Consider the following 16,075-nt stretch of genomic DNA (forward strand, 5'->3'; position numbering starts at 1 on the left):
TCTGGAAATCAGTGTTAATTGAATTATTTTAAGAAGAGTTTTCAGAGCTGGAATGGCACTTGATGTTGAAGATACATGCAAGTTCAATATGTCACGTAATATTTCATTATTCGTTTCTTAGCTATTCATCAGAGGATATGAAAAAGAAAGGATGAAAGAAGTCGAGAAGACCAACCCATACAACGGAAAGGAAATCAAAACTTATCTATTCATTATAGATCGATTCTGGCCCCTAAACAAAAGATCCTCAAAAAAGACCATGAAATCAATAAAAGCTTTTACATTGAAAACCAACAATGGTATCTTCCTGATGGGAGTACTCTTTCCCCTGAATGAGCCTTGTATTTCTCTCCTTCCAAATCATCCAACAATCAATTATGAAACAAAGATAACATTGGATCTAGGAAAGGACCAAGAAATATAACAAAGAGGGATAGGAAATGCACCCTAACAAAGTTGCAATGAATTAACAAGCGATTGACTGATTCACCACTAACTTTACATAAATAGCAAAATTCCACAAAAAGTGTTTCCCTTATATGCTTATTATTTACATCGTTACATATACATTTATGACTGAACATTGCTCTTGCTAGCATGCTAGAATTAACAGTATCTTTTGAAGCCATTCCCATCGAACTTCTCCAGGACTGATCCTGAAACACCCATTTCATCTTGATGAAACCCGTCGCTTTCCATAATTTCAGACCAGCTTCTTTGAAGAATATCGATGATTACAAGTTCTCTGAACCCATTCAAAATTCAGGAAAAAAAATGGTCTAGTTAGAAAGTTGATCATTGGTATTTTGCAATAAGATGATATTTTGTCATGACAAACTTACTTTTTATGGAAATCTTTTCTTGAAACTTTGTGGTTAAAACGAGGGCCCTCGTCGTATCCTTCACAAATGATCTCCCCACTTTCATTCTTATAGCAGACTATTCCCTTTGACCGATCCTCAAAAATCTGCTAAAAAAACAAGCTGAAATAAAGTAGGTGTTCAATTGGAGAAATGTGGTGTTTGGGTTGAGCTCACTCATGGTGCAATAGTCCTGTGTTTGGTATTGAAAAGATGTGGATGTTGCAGAAATCAAACCTTATTTTCTATTGAGGATTTGATCAAAAGTTTAGATGGTTTATTGGTTGGAAGTTGACTATTATGAAGCATGAAGACCTTGTGCAGAAGCTTTTTGGTCGGACCACTTGAATTATAATAAGAGGGTATGAACATCTTATAGCCATGATCATGCTCTTGGGAGAGAGGGAGAGATAGAGAGAAGATGAGGAAGAAGAAGGCTTGAGATGTTATTTTCGTAGTAGAATAATGGCTTGCTTCTTGGTTTTTTTTAGGAGAAAAATTATTAAAACAAGTGGTAGATAATGTATCATTGTCATGGTGTACAACACATATAGAAAGTATTTAAATTGATGAATGGGTACCTCCTAGCTTATCTTACTACTGTTGATAGTAGGGAGCTGTCTCTCTGATGTACTCTGGTTAGTAGATGCAACGACTTAGCTTATATTTAATGATGGGTCGGTGGGTCTCTTTGCATTTATATATTAGTATTTTTCTCTCACAATTATACTACCCTTTTTTGTTATTTTATATTAATAATCGATTATTATGTTTGTTGTTTTGCTTTTATGTTCATCAGTCCATTGGATAGGTGGACCATGGTGGGTGGTCCATAACACTACCATATCAACCATTGATCTTAGCAGTCAAAGAGCAAAGTTTATCAGTAAACTTGGAGGCCTAGAATAGCAATGGTTAAGCAACTAGATTGTTAGATTATTTGATCTGATGTATCTGTTTTTTTGTTTTGTTTTGCCAGGCCCCCTCAAGGAGTGGTCCTATATTTGAATGGTTTTGATCAATGTGTAGGTGTGACTTTTTTTGGGCTAACAAATGCTCATAATACATAGATTTAATAATGTAAACTTGTAAAATCCCAATTAAAGCCAGATGTCTCTTTAGCAACAGTTCTTGTTGTTCCTACAAGGGTGAGAAAATTAGGAAGCTGGAACTATCATCAAAGAAAATAGGATGAACTATTTATTGCCCAAATCCCAAGTTAATCTGCCATTACCTATCAAGGTTATGAAAATGAAACTCGGCTGATTGCCAATTTTGAAGGAAATGCTGTGTCGGATGACTTAAAAGAACATTGTTTTTTAATCTTTCTGATCAAATTTAATTGGGTCAAAATGTGAACCAAAAAAGTGTTAGGAGATGTAAGAATAAAAATCTCAGTTATGTATGCAGCCGAAGGTGGTGGATTCGACCTTCCGTAGAAGCTTGTCCGATTCTTTAGGTTTTAGTGTTTGGACTCCACCCATGGAAAGAATTTTATTCAATGCTCAGATATCATAAACACACCCCTTCGTTTTTTGGCTTACTTGGATGTAATACACATTCATGGGGAAATTGGCCTCTCAGGTTGGACCTGCCCAAGTGGTCCATTCATGTGCCCTCCCCAAAAGACCAGAAATGGGTTTGTGCTTATGAGCCAGGTTTCTACTTATCACATATCAATTGAAGAACTTCACATGCCCATGGACTATCCAAGACACTCCATCTATACTTAACCGATACGCTATCCATGGGATTATCCTAATGGGACCATTTCCACAAATCTTGGGGCAGAAATAATGGTGACCCCATAAAAGAAGAATCCATAAGGTGGAAACATTGCACAAAAAAAAAAAAATCATGGCTACTCCAATATGGACTCTCAACTCAATTACATCAATCCAAATTAGCTTGCATTTGCTCTTATTTATTTATTTTTCAAATTTATTCCTATATATTTCAATAAAATGCTTTTTTTTTTCTCTTTCACTAGATGACAACACAAATTAATTTGAGATTTTCTGTATCTCGTAAACAAACAAAGATGTCCCCTCTCTCTCTAAATTATTTTCAGCGTTTTGGCCTATTCTGTGGAATTTCCATTCCCAATAAGAAGTCTCTTTATTTAAAGGAGAAACATTTTCCATGCTAACTTAGTAAGTGTCCTTTTTCTCAAACGATTACCACATTAGAATCCAACACCACAGCCCTCTAAGTACCATCGAAAAACTCTTATATAAAAAAAATTAATAATCAAAAATAAAAAAACAATTTCTTCTGAATTTAATCCAAGGATTTGAAAATGGATGGCTACCAAACTTCCACGTAACTCCCAAACTTAAAAGTGAAATTAAACAGTGAAAAATAACATTTTTTGGATTTTTGTACACTTCAACCGTGAAGCATTGGATTATGGTTTTAGATGACACAAGATAAGCCCAAGGACCCAAAGTAAGGGGTTAAACGCTTAGTAACTTAGTAAGGCTAGTGGGATTCTATTCTACATCTCATAATAATTCTATTAACTAGGCCCTTGAAGTCCAAATCCAAATTAATACTAGACATCTCATAATAATTGAGTTACTTATGAAGTATAAGCTGCTCTTCACATCCTAGATTCTACACAATCATTCTTCAAGACAATACAAAGGTGGGAAAAAAAATCTGACTAATTTGAGGTGCATTATCTTCAATTCCCCAAGGAAGCATCAGATGTTCCTTATATTTATTTTAGTCACTTCTATATAACTATAAAATAACAATATTAGTACCTTGCTTGGAAGCAACAGGACACAACTACAGCTTACTGTATTTACAAGAGCATGTGATAGATCAGACAAAGAAGAAGGTTCCCCCAAGAATTCAAAAAAATTCGCTTTCCTTCTCTTTTTTAGCTTACCAAAACTAATCAGTTTTTTTAATCAAATCAGTCTTTGAATCCTGACTCCACCTCCCCAGTCTCCAACAACTTTCCATCTTTAATTTTATATTTTTTTTATTTATTCTCTTTCCTGCTGTTCTTCAACATCTTCTATATGTGTTATTAGTGCATTTTCAGAGTATAGAGAGATGGTTCTCAAATGGGTTTTACAGAAAAATGGTATTTTGACAAGTGTTGCTAACAGTCATTTTCTCAAAAGAAAGAGTTTGATATAAAAAAAAAAATTGATTGGAAAAGGACATCAAGTAATAGAAACAAGAGATTCCTCTAGCCCAAAATCAGTAATCCCTTCTAACCTCCCAACTATGGATCTCAAGAGCTCCAAATATTTACATGATTCCCACTTTTTTCCATCTAATAATAAGGTGAATTCTTTTTCCATAGTTGGTCTTCATTTGTATCTTCTCTTGTTTTCATCTTCCAATGGCTTTAACCAGTCCTGTTGTTTATTTATTTAATTTTTTTTTTTTCAACTTTGTTTGTAATTCAGAAATCATCACCATTAGAGGGCAGCAGCAGAATCTACAGCAAAAACAAAGGAAACTCATTTCCAGACACCTTCCCTGACCCACTTTGCAAGCTTAATCTCAAAGAAACTTCTGACTTTGTTAAGGCATTTCCAATGACTACTAAGAGCAACAGCACTGAAAGCAGAGCTTTTCACGAGAATTCTTCAGTTCTTAATAGAAGAGAGAGAGAGGGAATGATTTCAGTTCAACAGAGGAGATTAGAAGCTCCTTCCACTCCTGGTAGACCTGTTTTCAGCTTCAGTGTTGGAAATCTCTCCAGGAAAAGCTTCCCTTCAAAGTGGGATGATGCAGAGAAATGGCTCATCAGTAGTTCTTGCCATGAATCCCCTGCCCATGTGATAAAACCACCAGAATTATCCCCAAAGATATCTAAACAATATGAGATATTTCAGCAAAAAGGAGAGGTTTTTCCTGAGAAATCAAGAGTTACAGAAGAAAAAGTATTCAAGACAGTTTCAAGTTTTGATGGGTCCTTATCTTTGGACCACTCCAACTCAGCTTTTTATGGGGGCTCAACAGAAGTACTTCTAAAAGGTGTGAACTTTCTTTCAGCTTCTCTTACACTACTTTGCTTTAATTTTCTCTCTATCTTGTTTCCTTGTTTATTTATGAGAACGTTCAGAATGGTTATTGAAGTTCTTTATTGTTAATCAATCACTTCTAAGAGCGCCCATTGCTTCAATTTTTTCTGACTAATTAGTTTCCATGAAGCCCAAGCAGTCCTTTTAATCTCATTTTTGTGGATTGTTTGATTTGGATTTCTCCACACAGATAAATTCACAGACAATGTAGAAACAATTTTCCCCAATTTCAGATACTCTGAGCCCACAAAAGAAGGATTTCTGTTTAGAAACTCATCCTGTGACACCATGAAGGATGCTGCAACAGAAGTAGTTCCTGACGTTCAACACAGAGACATTGGAACAGAGATGACTCCTCTGGGCAGTTCTACCACTTCAAGATGCCATACTCCATTTAAGAGCTCTTCCCCAGCAAGGCACAACACTCCAGCTAATAGATCAGGCCCATTAGGGATCTTGAACACCACTTCTACTATCAATGTTACCGAGATACAGGAGTGCCATTTTGCAAAACTTGATCTTGGGACACAGTTTGATTCGGTTGTGTCAACTTGGAGCTCAAGAGAAGAGGAAGAAGAGGAGGTATCTAAGAGTTTAAGACATTTCGAGACGAGGGATGGGTGTTGGACCAATGTTGCAGAGTCCAGAGCTTCTGCATGTGAAGAAGAAGAAGAAAGGACCAAGTCCTGTAACAGGTTGATGGGGAGTGAATTTTTTGGTTGTTTCTCTTGCAACATTGTGTAATTTTCACTTTTTAGTTTTTCTGTCATTTCTTTGTTTAAGGTTGTCTAAATTCAACTTTTTAATGTATTTGGCCATGCAGGTATCAGAGGGAAGAAGCAAAGATTCAAGCTTGGGTGAATCTCCAAAGTGCAAAAGCAGAAGCACAATCAAGAAAGCTTGAGGTACTTCAATGAAGAATCTAGCTTTCTCATACTTTCCATCTTTATGGGTTCTTGGCATTTTTTTAGTATCTGTTCTCTATTGTGTTCTTTTCCTTTCCTATTGATAGCTTTGTGGGTAAGTACATGTTCATGAAATTTAACTAACTAGGATTTCATTTGAGATTTAAATCTCAAAATCTATCTTAATCATCATCCACTCTAAGAACTATAGCAATCTTACTATCCAAAAAGCATAGAAGATAATAGAACAGGATTTTGGTACAAGCCTTTGATGAGGATGATATCTATCTATCAAATGACCATGTTATGTTGCCTAGCTGGAAAGGTTGTTTGTTTCTTAAATCTCGAGTCCCTCAAACCTCCCAACCCTATCAACTTGAAAAAACTAAGAAATCATCTTCTCCACCCTTGTATTATTTCAAGCAAGTCAATGTTGTTAGTCTTTGAGCCCATGTGAAGGGTTCAATAAGATAATCATAACAAGTTGTAATTCTAAAATAATGTCATAAATGAAAATGGGCAAATTGACATGAGTGAGGACCTAGGTGATGCTTGGTTTTCAAATTTTGTTTGTTTCTATTTTCCCCCCCATTGTTAGGGATATTTGTCTTGATTTTTCACTCAAAACCCATTTCTTGAATCCCAATCCCTCTGGGGCTTTGTAAATTAATTCAATTATAACTTATTTGTAGTAGCCACTTCCTCGTTCCCGCGCTCACTCCAGATGGCTTATTATATTATGTTACATTGTTGAGTAGTTAGAAATGATACTATTATATTATGAGTCGCAATCCAAAATGGTGTCCCGTTCCTATAGCAACATAGGGTGCCTATGTGGCATGTTTTTGTTGAAAGTTTGATTCTTATTATTTTTTTTAATATTTAATAATGTCAGTTTAATTGTTTTCTGATTGCTTATGATGCTCATTGTTTTTCACATTAGGTGAAAATACAGAAGCTGAGATCGAATCTAGAAGAGAAGCAAATGAAGAGGATGTCGGTTGTTCATAGAAAATCTGAGGAATGGAGAGCAGCAGCCCAACTACAACACTCACAGCAAGTCCAAAGAGCCACTGAACAAGCACAAAAGATGAAGAATCAACACAACTCTAAAGTCTCAGACCACACCTCTTGTGGTTGCTTTCCTTGAAATTACTCTCATATCTAACAAGAGAGAGAGAGAGAGAGAGAGAGAGAGAGAGAGAGAGAGAGAGACTAGTTTTAAAAACCCAAAGCAAAAAACAACTGACTAAAGGTGGTTTGTAGGAACCCAAGAAAGAGTAAAATAAATAAATAAATAAAAGAAATGGGTTTCCTGTCTTACAGAGACCACATTCTCCGGCTGAAAATTTGGATTTTAGTGCTTGTTTAGACTGAGGAGTCAGTGTAGATAAATACAATCACAATGGAATTTGAGAAATTTCTGAAGTTGCTGAATGGCACAGAGCTTGTGACATGATGAGGAGCTATCGAATAGTCGTAAGATTCTTTAATTTTTGCAGAGATGTGGAGAAGCATTGTATAGATAGTATCTTGGTCAATCTTAATCATCAGTTCTCTTTTCAGACCGCTGGATCTATTCTCCCCCATTTCTGGTTTTATTATTTACTTCACCATCACTTATATGCCACTAAATATGTGGTAGGACTTGTAGATTTGCATGCATTTTGATGATAACCATATGATCTGATCTGTGAAAACTCAACTGATCAGATGGAAGACCCCCTGCACTTGGAGTGGTGAAATTCTTTGGTTATATATGAAGGTGGTATAATAAAGTAAGTAAGAATCCAAGCTCACTCAAGAAAAGCAGAACAACTAGAATAAAAAAGTGTTAGGTAATGCTTCTTTGTAAGTTGATGGAAATACATATCTGTGAAATAGATTGCTATCCATGGCCAATAATGGTGATGAGAATCGTGTTATAAGTTAAAAAGACTATTCTGTGTTTGAGATTCTTAGGCGCATCTTGTTCCTCTAGTGTTTACTCAAGCTCTGTTAACATTTCCATACTAGACATTTATTATATTTCCTTTGACAATCAAATTTAAATGGGTTTATAAGGTTAAAGTGACAAGCATGGCATTTGTTTCTCACAGGAATATGCTTGAAATCTTGGAAGAAATAAGATTGCATGCTGGCATTGAAGTGGCATGGTCCAAGCATGGCATTTGTTTATCACAGGAATACCCATGAAATCTTGGAAGAAATGAGATGAGATTACATGGTGCCAAACCAAGCCCATTTCCCACGAAACAAAGTTTGATGGTGAACCGCTCACTCAATATCAGTATTTCGTTGGATGGTTCCTTTATCTTACTATAACCAGGTTGGACATCATCTAAGTCATTTTATGATCCAACCATGGAAGCCTCATCTTGCTGCTCTTCAAGTCCTTCACTACCTCAAGCACTCAACAGGACAAGGTTTAATAACTCTTAGTAGCTAAGGGTTTTTAGTGATTCTGATTGGGCCATTGTCTCGATACAAATTATTACGTGCCAACGATTTTTAGATAACAAAAAAATGAATAAGATTGAAAGAGATCTAATTTGAGATAGATCGGACCTCCAGACCAATTCAAAATAGTTAGTCTCCCAAATCCAACATACAACTTTAAATATTTCTCTCCATAATTTCATTAAGCTCAAAAGGAATTTAAATACAAGAGAACATATAACTTCACATCATCCCATTCTCCAACTCCTGCACTTCCTACTCTAAACTGTTTACTCTTACTCATTCAAAGAAACACTCTATACCCCACCCACGTATTCTCAACCTCTTTCTAAAAAAGGTTATGATCCCATACAATAGGAGCACCCTAAAATATTCTACTCCCATTCCCATACACGAACATAACACAAATCAGTCTACACTACCTTTGGCACACGTCCTACTCTTGGATAATCAAGAAACAAATGATAGTTTCTCACTTATCATCTGAAGTTGAGTATTGAACGATGGGTTCAGCTACTTGTTGGATATCTTGGCTTCTATACTTCCTACGTGACTTAGGGTGCTTCATTGTCAGCCAATTCTACTTGTTTGTGGTAATTAGGTGTCATTACACATTGCTGCAAATCCAGATCCACAACTCACCAAATTGTTGATCTTTTCACAAAATCGTTGAACAATACTCAGTTTCATGTCCTGATCCTCAAAGTTGGTATTATGGTTATATACATTCCATCTTAAGGGGTAATATTAGGAGGTATCCATACTCCAAGGCATATTCATTTGTTAGGAAGTACTTCGACGTACATGTCTGATCTTATTTGATTTTTTGTAAGCAAATTCCTATAATATCATGTAATTTATTATTTAACATTTATCAAGGAATGAGAAATGTAGGGGGTCCAACTCAAAACCAATTGGCAATGAGTGGAGAGGCCCAAGAGCTTATAAGGAAAGAGACAAGGCAATGAGTGTCTGACGTGGGACTAAACTCAACACCCCCCTGCACATGTGGGCCGGATTAGGCCAAAGCACGCAATGTGGGGATATGAATTGGATGATGTGGAGGAGAGAAGGCCCACTCTGATACCATGATAAATTTGAGAGACCAACTCAAAACCAATTGGAAATGAGTGGAGAGGCCCAAGAGCTTCTAAGGAGAGAGACAAGGCAATGAGTGTCCGATGTGGGACTAAACTCAACATTCACCAAATTAACATTATGGTGGCTAAGTTGGTTCAGACTGAGTATGGATCGGGAATGTCATGTTAGCACATGATAGAGAGTGTGATTCTTGGAAGATGACAATTATGATGACCTAAGATCAAGAAGAGTGTTATCGATGCAATTGTCATGGATAGAAACAGTGATGAAACTTCTTAAAACAAAGGAAGAGCATTGAACCTATAAAAGTGGTAAATTTAATTATTAATTCTATGAAATTCCAGTCAAATAACCTAACCATTGGAACTTCTTTGGCAGGTACCATACCGGTGTTGGGAAATGGAGATTGAGTTGATCGAGTGGGAGAATCGAGGTGTTAGATTGATAGAAAAATCACTCACAATAATGATGTCATATCCTGTTCAAACCGATTGGTATAATTTCTAAGCCAATTTGAATTTCAATTCCTTGTAATGCTTTCATTTTTATTTTTATTTTTCTCTCTTTTGATTGTTTGAATGTTCTACTTAGACGGCCCACAGTTATAATGTAACACTATTAGAATGAGGGAAAGAACATCAAATTAAGAGGATCGAAAAGTTATATAAATGGAGGTGGTAAGGAAAAATATGAATATACACTCCTTGATTGAAAATTTAACTTGAGAAAGTGTCCAATGGAAAATGTGATTCATAATTCCCAACCCCCCTGATAATTAGGTTACAGTGTAAACAGTGGTGACAAACTACAATGACAATATTATTGCACCACAAAAGTTATTTTTAAAATGGGGCACTTGGAACTTACATGGAAGGATCGTCGGGGCACCACATCAAATCCCCATATTGATTTTATTGCACCTTTCACTTTGGAAAGGAGGTTAATTGCATGAAATGCAACTGTTGCTTCCTTTTCTTTTCTTTCTTTCATTTTTTTTTTTAGTTTCCTTTTTTTTTTGGTGGGCAAGCTGGATGCACTGCAAAAAAGTGTAGAGAGACCCCAGGGAAGATGCATTGGAACTGTGCGTCTCAGCTTCAATAATGGATGAAGCTATATCAAGGGAAGGTATCAAAGAAGATCCTTTCTTGTACGAGATTCCAAGGACAGCAGATCATACTGAAATATTCTACAAGAGTGGTATTTTTCAATGTACTTTAATGACTTCAAAGACTATAAAGATCTCTCTCCCTCTGTCTCTCTCAACACACGCACACAAACACACACACACACACCCACCTTTATCTTAAAGATTCCATTGCAATATTAGAGGGAAGGCACTATAAAGATATGGATTCAGAGGAGATCCTTCTCTCTATTATTTGGAGGATTAGAGGATGAGACATGAATATGATCTTTGGCATCTTCCCCCTCAAGACAACTATTGTGTAAAAGCATCTACTTTTCGCAACTTCTAACCTAACTTTTATTCTAATCTTCATTACAGATGATACATCTTCGTCGATGACACTTAGTTTTATTTAATATCACATAACTTGATTTCATTTATTCAATGGTTGATGTTGCCGAAAACATCAATCATATCACTGGTGGTCATCGTCTGTTTGTGAAATCATCATTCCACGACGTGTCGAAAGTCCAAGTGTCCACCGGATGATATCTCCCCGAAGCATTTGATTGGATTATGGAACTTGATTATCTACTAATAGTGATTACGAGTGACGAAAAGTGGGATCCGATCTTATATCATGTAAAAGAAAAAGATTTCTATTAATTCTTGATAGTTGAATTACAAGAACCCAGTTGAATTTATATAAATAACAATAGAAAGAAGTCCTAATTAGAGGTAAACACTAACTAATAGAAGATAATCATTATTTTAATCTTCATGAGAATTTCATATTTAATTACTCTAATATCGACAAACTATAGATCACGGCAGGATTCCATCTCTAATATTAAAAGATTAACTTAATAAATAGAAAATGAGATGAAAGCCAACCTCTGTTAATTGAATCGAATGAAGATAAGTATCTACATAATCAACTTTAGGCTAATGCACAGCAATAGCAATAAGAGTCATACATCAATCCTAAACAAAACCACGAAAATCGCAAAAACATCATAGAACATACACTTCAATCTTTCTCCAAATCAATTATCATACACAAGCTTCAATCCTAGGCTCAAAGGAGAAGGCAGACATAAATTCCTTAGCCTTCCCATTCACAAAACACTTGGGCAATTCAGTCCACTCATTAGCCACTAAATCAAATAAAATATAACTACTAATCTCACACGAGTTCAGACAGATCAGTATCTGATCGTTGGATCCCACACAGTTTATATCAGCTTTCTTGCCATAGAACTCATGTGACATCCAAGGAGGCATTGCCGCTATCTGTTGCCATGATCGATCCTCTTCGGAGAACCTCCACACTCTAAGGCTTGCACTTTCTAGGCACTCGGATAAGACCACCACCAACATTTCACCTCTACATTCAACCACATCGATGGAATACTCAAAAAAGACTGGCAACAACCTTGGGTACTCAGAGAAGCACTTCCGTGCCAGATTGCAAGCAATAATAGTACCTGATGAGCTAAGGAAGTATATAATTTCTTCCCCATCTTTGATTGTTATAACCGATGAGTATTGCTTAGATGGGCTCCTCTGCATATTAGTTGCCACCACATCTCCAGCCTTACTAAGGAAGTAAACGGTCTCGTCTCTGGTTAATTCAGACCCCATTGAGTTGTCGGTCTTTCGACTTATCATAATCTCTTCTTCCCAGCAATCTTTACCTGAGTCATAGACTTTAACAGAGAAGCTTGGGAATTCTCCAGAGACTAAGATGAGTTTGTAGGAGTGTTTGGAAGATGAATTCATGGCAATGGCATGGAGTGTTTGACTACGATTGGTTGGATCCAATGGAGGGAGTTCGCGGAAAGTGTTTGTGACCGGATTACAAACAACAAAGTCACCAGAAATAGTGAGGAAACATACCAAACCACCAGAAGAGGCAACTGGGATCAAATTGCAGATGGAGTTTTGTTGGAGGTTTGGGTAATTGAGAATTTTCCAATTTCTTTCGGTGGTGTCGAAAACTATAGATTGGTCGAGGTGAGGACCAACCATGAAAAACCAGGGGTCTCGAGAAGGTATCTGAGAACAAGCGAGTCGGAAAGATGCAGAGGCTGCAATAGAACTCCATCTTTTGCACACTGAACGAAGGCGGAAGAAGCTTGAGGTTGGTAACAGTGAAAGAACCCTTTCAAGCAGGTCTTGATTCAGTTCGTCGAAGGTGAAGACAGGAATTCCATGTTCTTCTTCTTGTAGTTTTCTCTTTCGGGTTTTTTTCATTGAAACCCAACTTTGATCTTGCTCCATGGATTCAAAATATGGCAAGATAACTGGAAAAAAAAACAAAAGGGAATAGTTGTATTATTGGCAAAAAGGAATCTTCGTATCTTTGTCTGTCAATTAAATCACTGAAAGTACAAGGATGCTTGGAGATCAAATCTAAATGCAGATTGCTTAAGAAGCTTTAACAAATGCCTTGAGAATTCAATTAAAAAGATCATTAACAAACTTATTTAAAAAAAAAAACATTTCTTGCAGAAATTTGAAAAAAAAAAAACAAGGTAAAATATTCACTCAATTTCGTTGAAATCTATTAGAGAAACAGAAAATGGTCACAAATCTAAACCAGAACATTCTGCACTTCATAGCCAAAAATATAATTTTTAAGCAAATATAGTTTTACAAAAAGGAGCTCAAAATCAAGTAAAATAAACTGTGTTTCTCATTAAATAGAAGAACCCAATATCATTCTCCTTCTAAGGTTTTCCACGAGATAAAAGAAGGAAATAGAACTAAAACCCCCAAAACATCAAATTGTTTCTAAAGCAATAAAGAGGGGAAAACTAAATACCGCATCTTTTAACAAAAGAACCAAGAATCAATCAGATAACAACTTTCTTCACATAAATAAGAACAATCTCATCCAGATTTTCACCCTTTCTTTGGGGAAGTCTAGGACATCTTACAAACAAAAATCAAAATCCCAAGACAGAAAACTAAATACCCATTAGAACCATAGATTTCATCAACTACTACCAAAAACCACGGAAGGACGGAGTTCTCAATGAATCCATAAGAACCCAATCTTGGTTTTCCGTCTTTGTTTCTTCTGGGAAGTCCAAAGAACATATATAACATCCAAAAATCACATCTTTCAACTGAAAACTAAATACCTATTTAACAAAACATCTTCCTTTAAGGAGTTGAGTACTTCACTGACCAAACAAATACATTAGAAACTCAAACAAACAAAAGAAACAGAAAATTAGGGAAGGGAATAGTACCCGTTATCTGGGTTCCAGACCTTTGATGAAGTGAGAGTGAGAGTGAGAATGACACTGTGAGGGATGAGATGCCCTTCTTTTGTAAGACAGATAAACAGAGAAAGATAAAGCGAGGGAGGGACGAAGCTTCTCAGAAGCTCCTTTTGTTAGCGTTGACGCTTGCACACACACACACACACAGAGAGAGGAAAGAAAAAGCTCTACATAAAGATGGGGTGGAAATGTGGTATCCGAATCGGTTCGGGTCAAAAATCCACGTGACCACCCGCTGACACTGACTTCTTTGGGAGGATCGTTGTTGTGGCAAAGGCCAAATAATAATATTTTTTTTAAATGCAAGAAAATTAGGAACAAATTATTTTTTACTATATTGAGTTGTGGAGGATTGTTTGTCCCACTCATTGGAGGATCCACCTGCCCATATTCAGACTTACTGTGTGTACTATAATTTGGATTCAAGTATTTGATTTCTAATTATTGTATTTAGGCATTTTTAGTTAAATGGTGATGACTAAAAACAAAAAACCATGAATATTTTTAATGTATATAGTTGTGTAGGCGTAGATGATGTCTCATGGCCTTGATTAGGTCCTTGATAACTAAACTTTGAACATTTTGTTTGTTGACTTGGCCATCTTAGGACTTTCTCATATTGGATTGGAGGATAGGTTTAGCTACCTAAGGAGGCATACTTCATAGGATCAGGATCCAGAACCATGTTATGTTCCTATGGAATAGAAATGGTCTCATGGCAAATTTTAGTTGGTGTTTAAAACACATCAAACTCCTAAACAAGTCATTCACGCAGCGGTGTGTGTTTTAAATCCAATCAAAATGTGCCACATAGACACCATTTATTGATATAGGAACATGATATCATCATGGATCACAACTCTTCTTCATAAAGCAACTCATGAAACCTCAACGTTGTCTACTTCAGTTGCCAAACCCACACATCAAGCGACTTGGTGGATATGAAAAGATAGGGTATATGAGTTGTATGTTGTGTTAAGCTTGAGGGAATATATGTAGCCTTTGATAAATTGGCCAGCTCAATGACAACACTAACAAATGATAGGTTGGTATTTTACTCATTGGATTGAATGTTGAAAGATCCTGCAAAGACAACATATCATTGTTGGTTGAACTAATGATAGATGTGCACATTCAATTTACCCTTGACCTATTGATTGGCTTAATGACACCCTTGACACAAAGCAGCGGCATTGAGGATAGTAATTTTACTCTATAAATATCTTCCGAGTCGTCCTAGAGTGATTGCGTAGGACACATTAATTTGATGCAGAGTTGTACACAAAATCGTTGATGCTTTTCACTCATGTCTTGAGGAAAAATATTTATGGTTTCGTGTATACCACCACATCAGCTCAGTGTCAAATGCAGTATCTTGCGTAGTCACTTCTCTCTCTTCAAAATTCAAAACATTAATTATAGTTATTAATACTTTTTATGAAAATAAAGTAAAATAAATTACATTATTTCTTTTCAAAATCTGTATCTTTAAGAAAAATAAATCATTCCGAAAAAATGGACATAGGTTGGATTGTAGTCCAACAAATTTGACATATTGTGGCTAAATCATCGATTCATTCTCAAAATGTAGTCAGTGAAGATAAGTAGTTGAAACTCGAAGCTCAAGCAATAGCAAAGATGTTTTAAGAGTGACCCTCCCCTCCGCCCTCCAATACATTATTAGCTGAAACTCTTTTTTAAGATTTATTCAAGTTTTGTTAATTAAAATACTCGAAATCAACACTTAATTTAAATGCACACATGACGTGAATGCTACAATGCTACTACCTTGAGAAGTACATCTAACATCAATGGTCCCAAAGGACCTAAGTCACATTGTGTTTGTCTTTGTGGCACTCCGCACCCTTTGGCAAACCCTAAAAGCGCATGTTAGCGTTCTACGTGTAAAGAAAAAAAATACGGAAAAGAATGGGTTTACACGTACGTATGAAAGGCAGTAGCTGACCTTTGTAAAGCAAAAGCAAAAAAAAAAAAAAAAACCAACCTCGTTAAGGAATCTCATCTATTGCTACTTGTGTTGTGTTTGTGTGTGTGGTTTTCAAAGTAGAACTATTATTATTATTATTTATTTCTTTTTCTTTGGTACAAGTCAATGCCCAGAACACTGGCAAAGAGCAATAAATAAATGGAAAAAAAGAGATGAAAAGCCGTTAATTACGATATCTTTTGTTGTGCTGTTTCAGATGGGATGGGATGCTCTCTATCTATCTTTCTCTCTCCAACCAACACAGATCTCCATGCCCACCATTGTCACTATCTG

The 16,075-nt window shown here is 36.2% G+C and overlaps 2 protein-coding genes and 1 long non-coding RNA gene across 3 annotated transcripts; 1 reads left to right on the forward strand and 2 right to left on the reverse strand.

Annotated features, from left to right (window-relative positions):
- Nucleotides 1-210: 210 nt before the first annotated feature.
- On the reverse strand, nucleotides 211-1,387 carry LOC147397750 (uncharacterized). The gene is made up of 3 exons (XR_015180339.1): nucleotides 1,098-1,387; nucleotides 843-967; nucleotides 211-745 (listed from the first exon to the last, which is right to left on the reverse strand). It is a non-coding gene; the product is annotated as an uncharacterized LOC147397750 (long non-coding RNA).
- A 2,489-nt stretch (nucleotides 1,388-3,876) lies between these two features.
- Nucleotides 3,877-7,829, forward strand: LOC147397751 (uncharacterized). The gene is made up of 5 exons (XM_086449740.1): nucleotides 3,877-4,163; nucleotides 4,289-4,862; nucleotides 5,100-5,604; nucleotides 5,733-5,814; nucleotides 6,758-7,829. Exons 1-5 carry the CDS (start codon nucleotides 4,104-4,106, stop codon nucleotides 6,962-6,964), a joined length of 1,428 nt encoding a protein of 475 aa, XP_086305866.1. The 5' UTR covers nucleotides 3,877-4,103; the 3' UTR covers nucleotides 6,965-7,829.
- Nucleotides 7,830-11,379: 3,550 nt separating this feature from the next.
- Nucleotides 11,380-13,949, reverse strand: LOC147397752 (F-box only protein 13-like). The gene is made up of 2 exons (XM_086449662.1): nucleotides 13,762-13,949; nucleotides 11,380-12,807 (listed from the first exon to the last, which is right to left on the reverse strand). Exon 2 carries the CDS (start codon nucleotides 12,782-12,784, stop codon nucleotides 11,555-11,557), a length of 1,230 nt encoding a protein of 409 aa, XP_086305788.1. The 5' UTR covers nucleotides 12,785-12,807; nucleotides 13,762-13,949; the 3' UTR covers nucleotides 11,380-11,554.
- Between the last annotated feature and the right edge of the window lie 2,126 nt (nucleotides 13,950-16,075).

Source organism: Akebia trifoliata, chromosome 8 (assembly GCF_017979445.1).
Source record: "Akebia trifoliata isolate Shusen 1 chromosome 8, ASM1797944v1, whole genome shotgun sequence".
In the NCBI taxonomy this organism is placed as follows: domain Eukaryota; kingdom Viridiplantae; phylum Streptophyta; class Magnoliopsida; order Ranunculales; family Lardizabalaceae; genus Akebia; species Akebia trifoliata.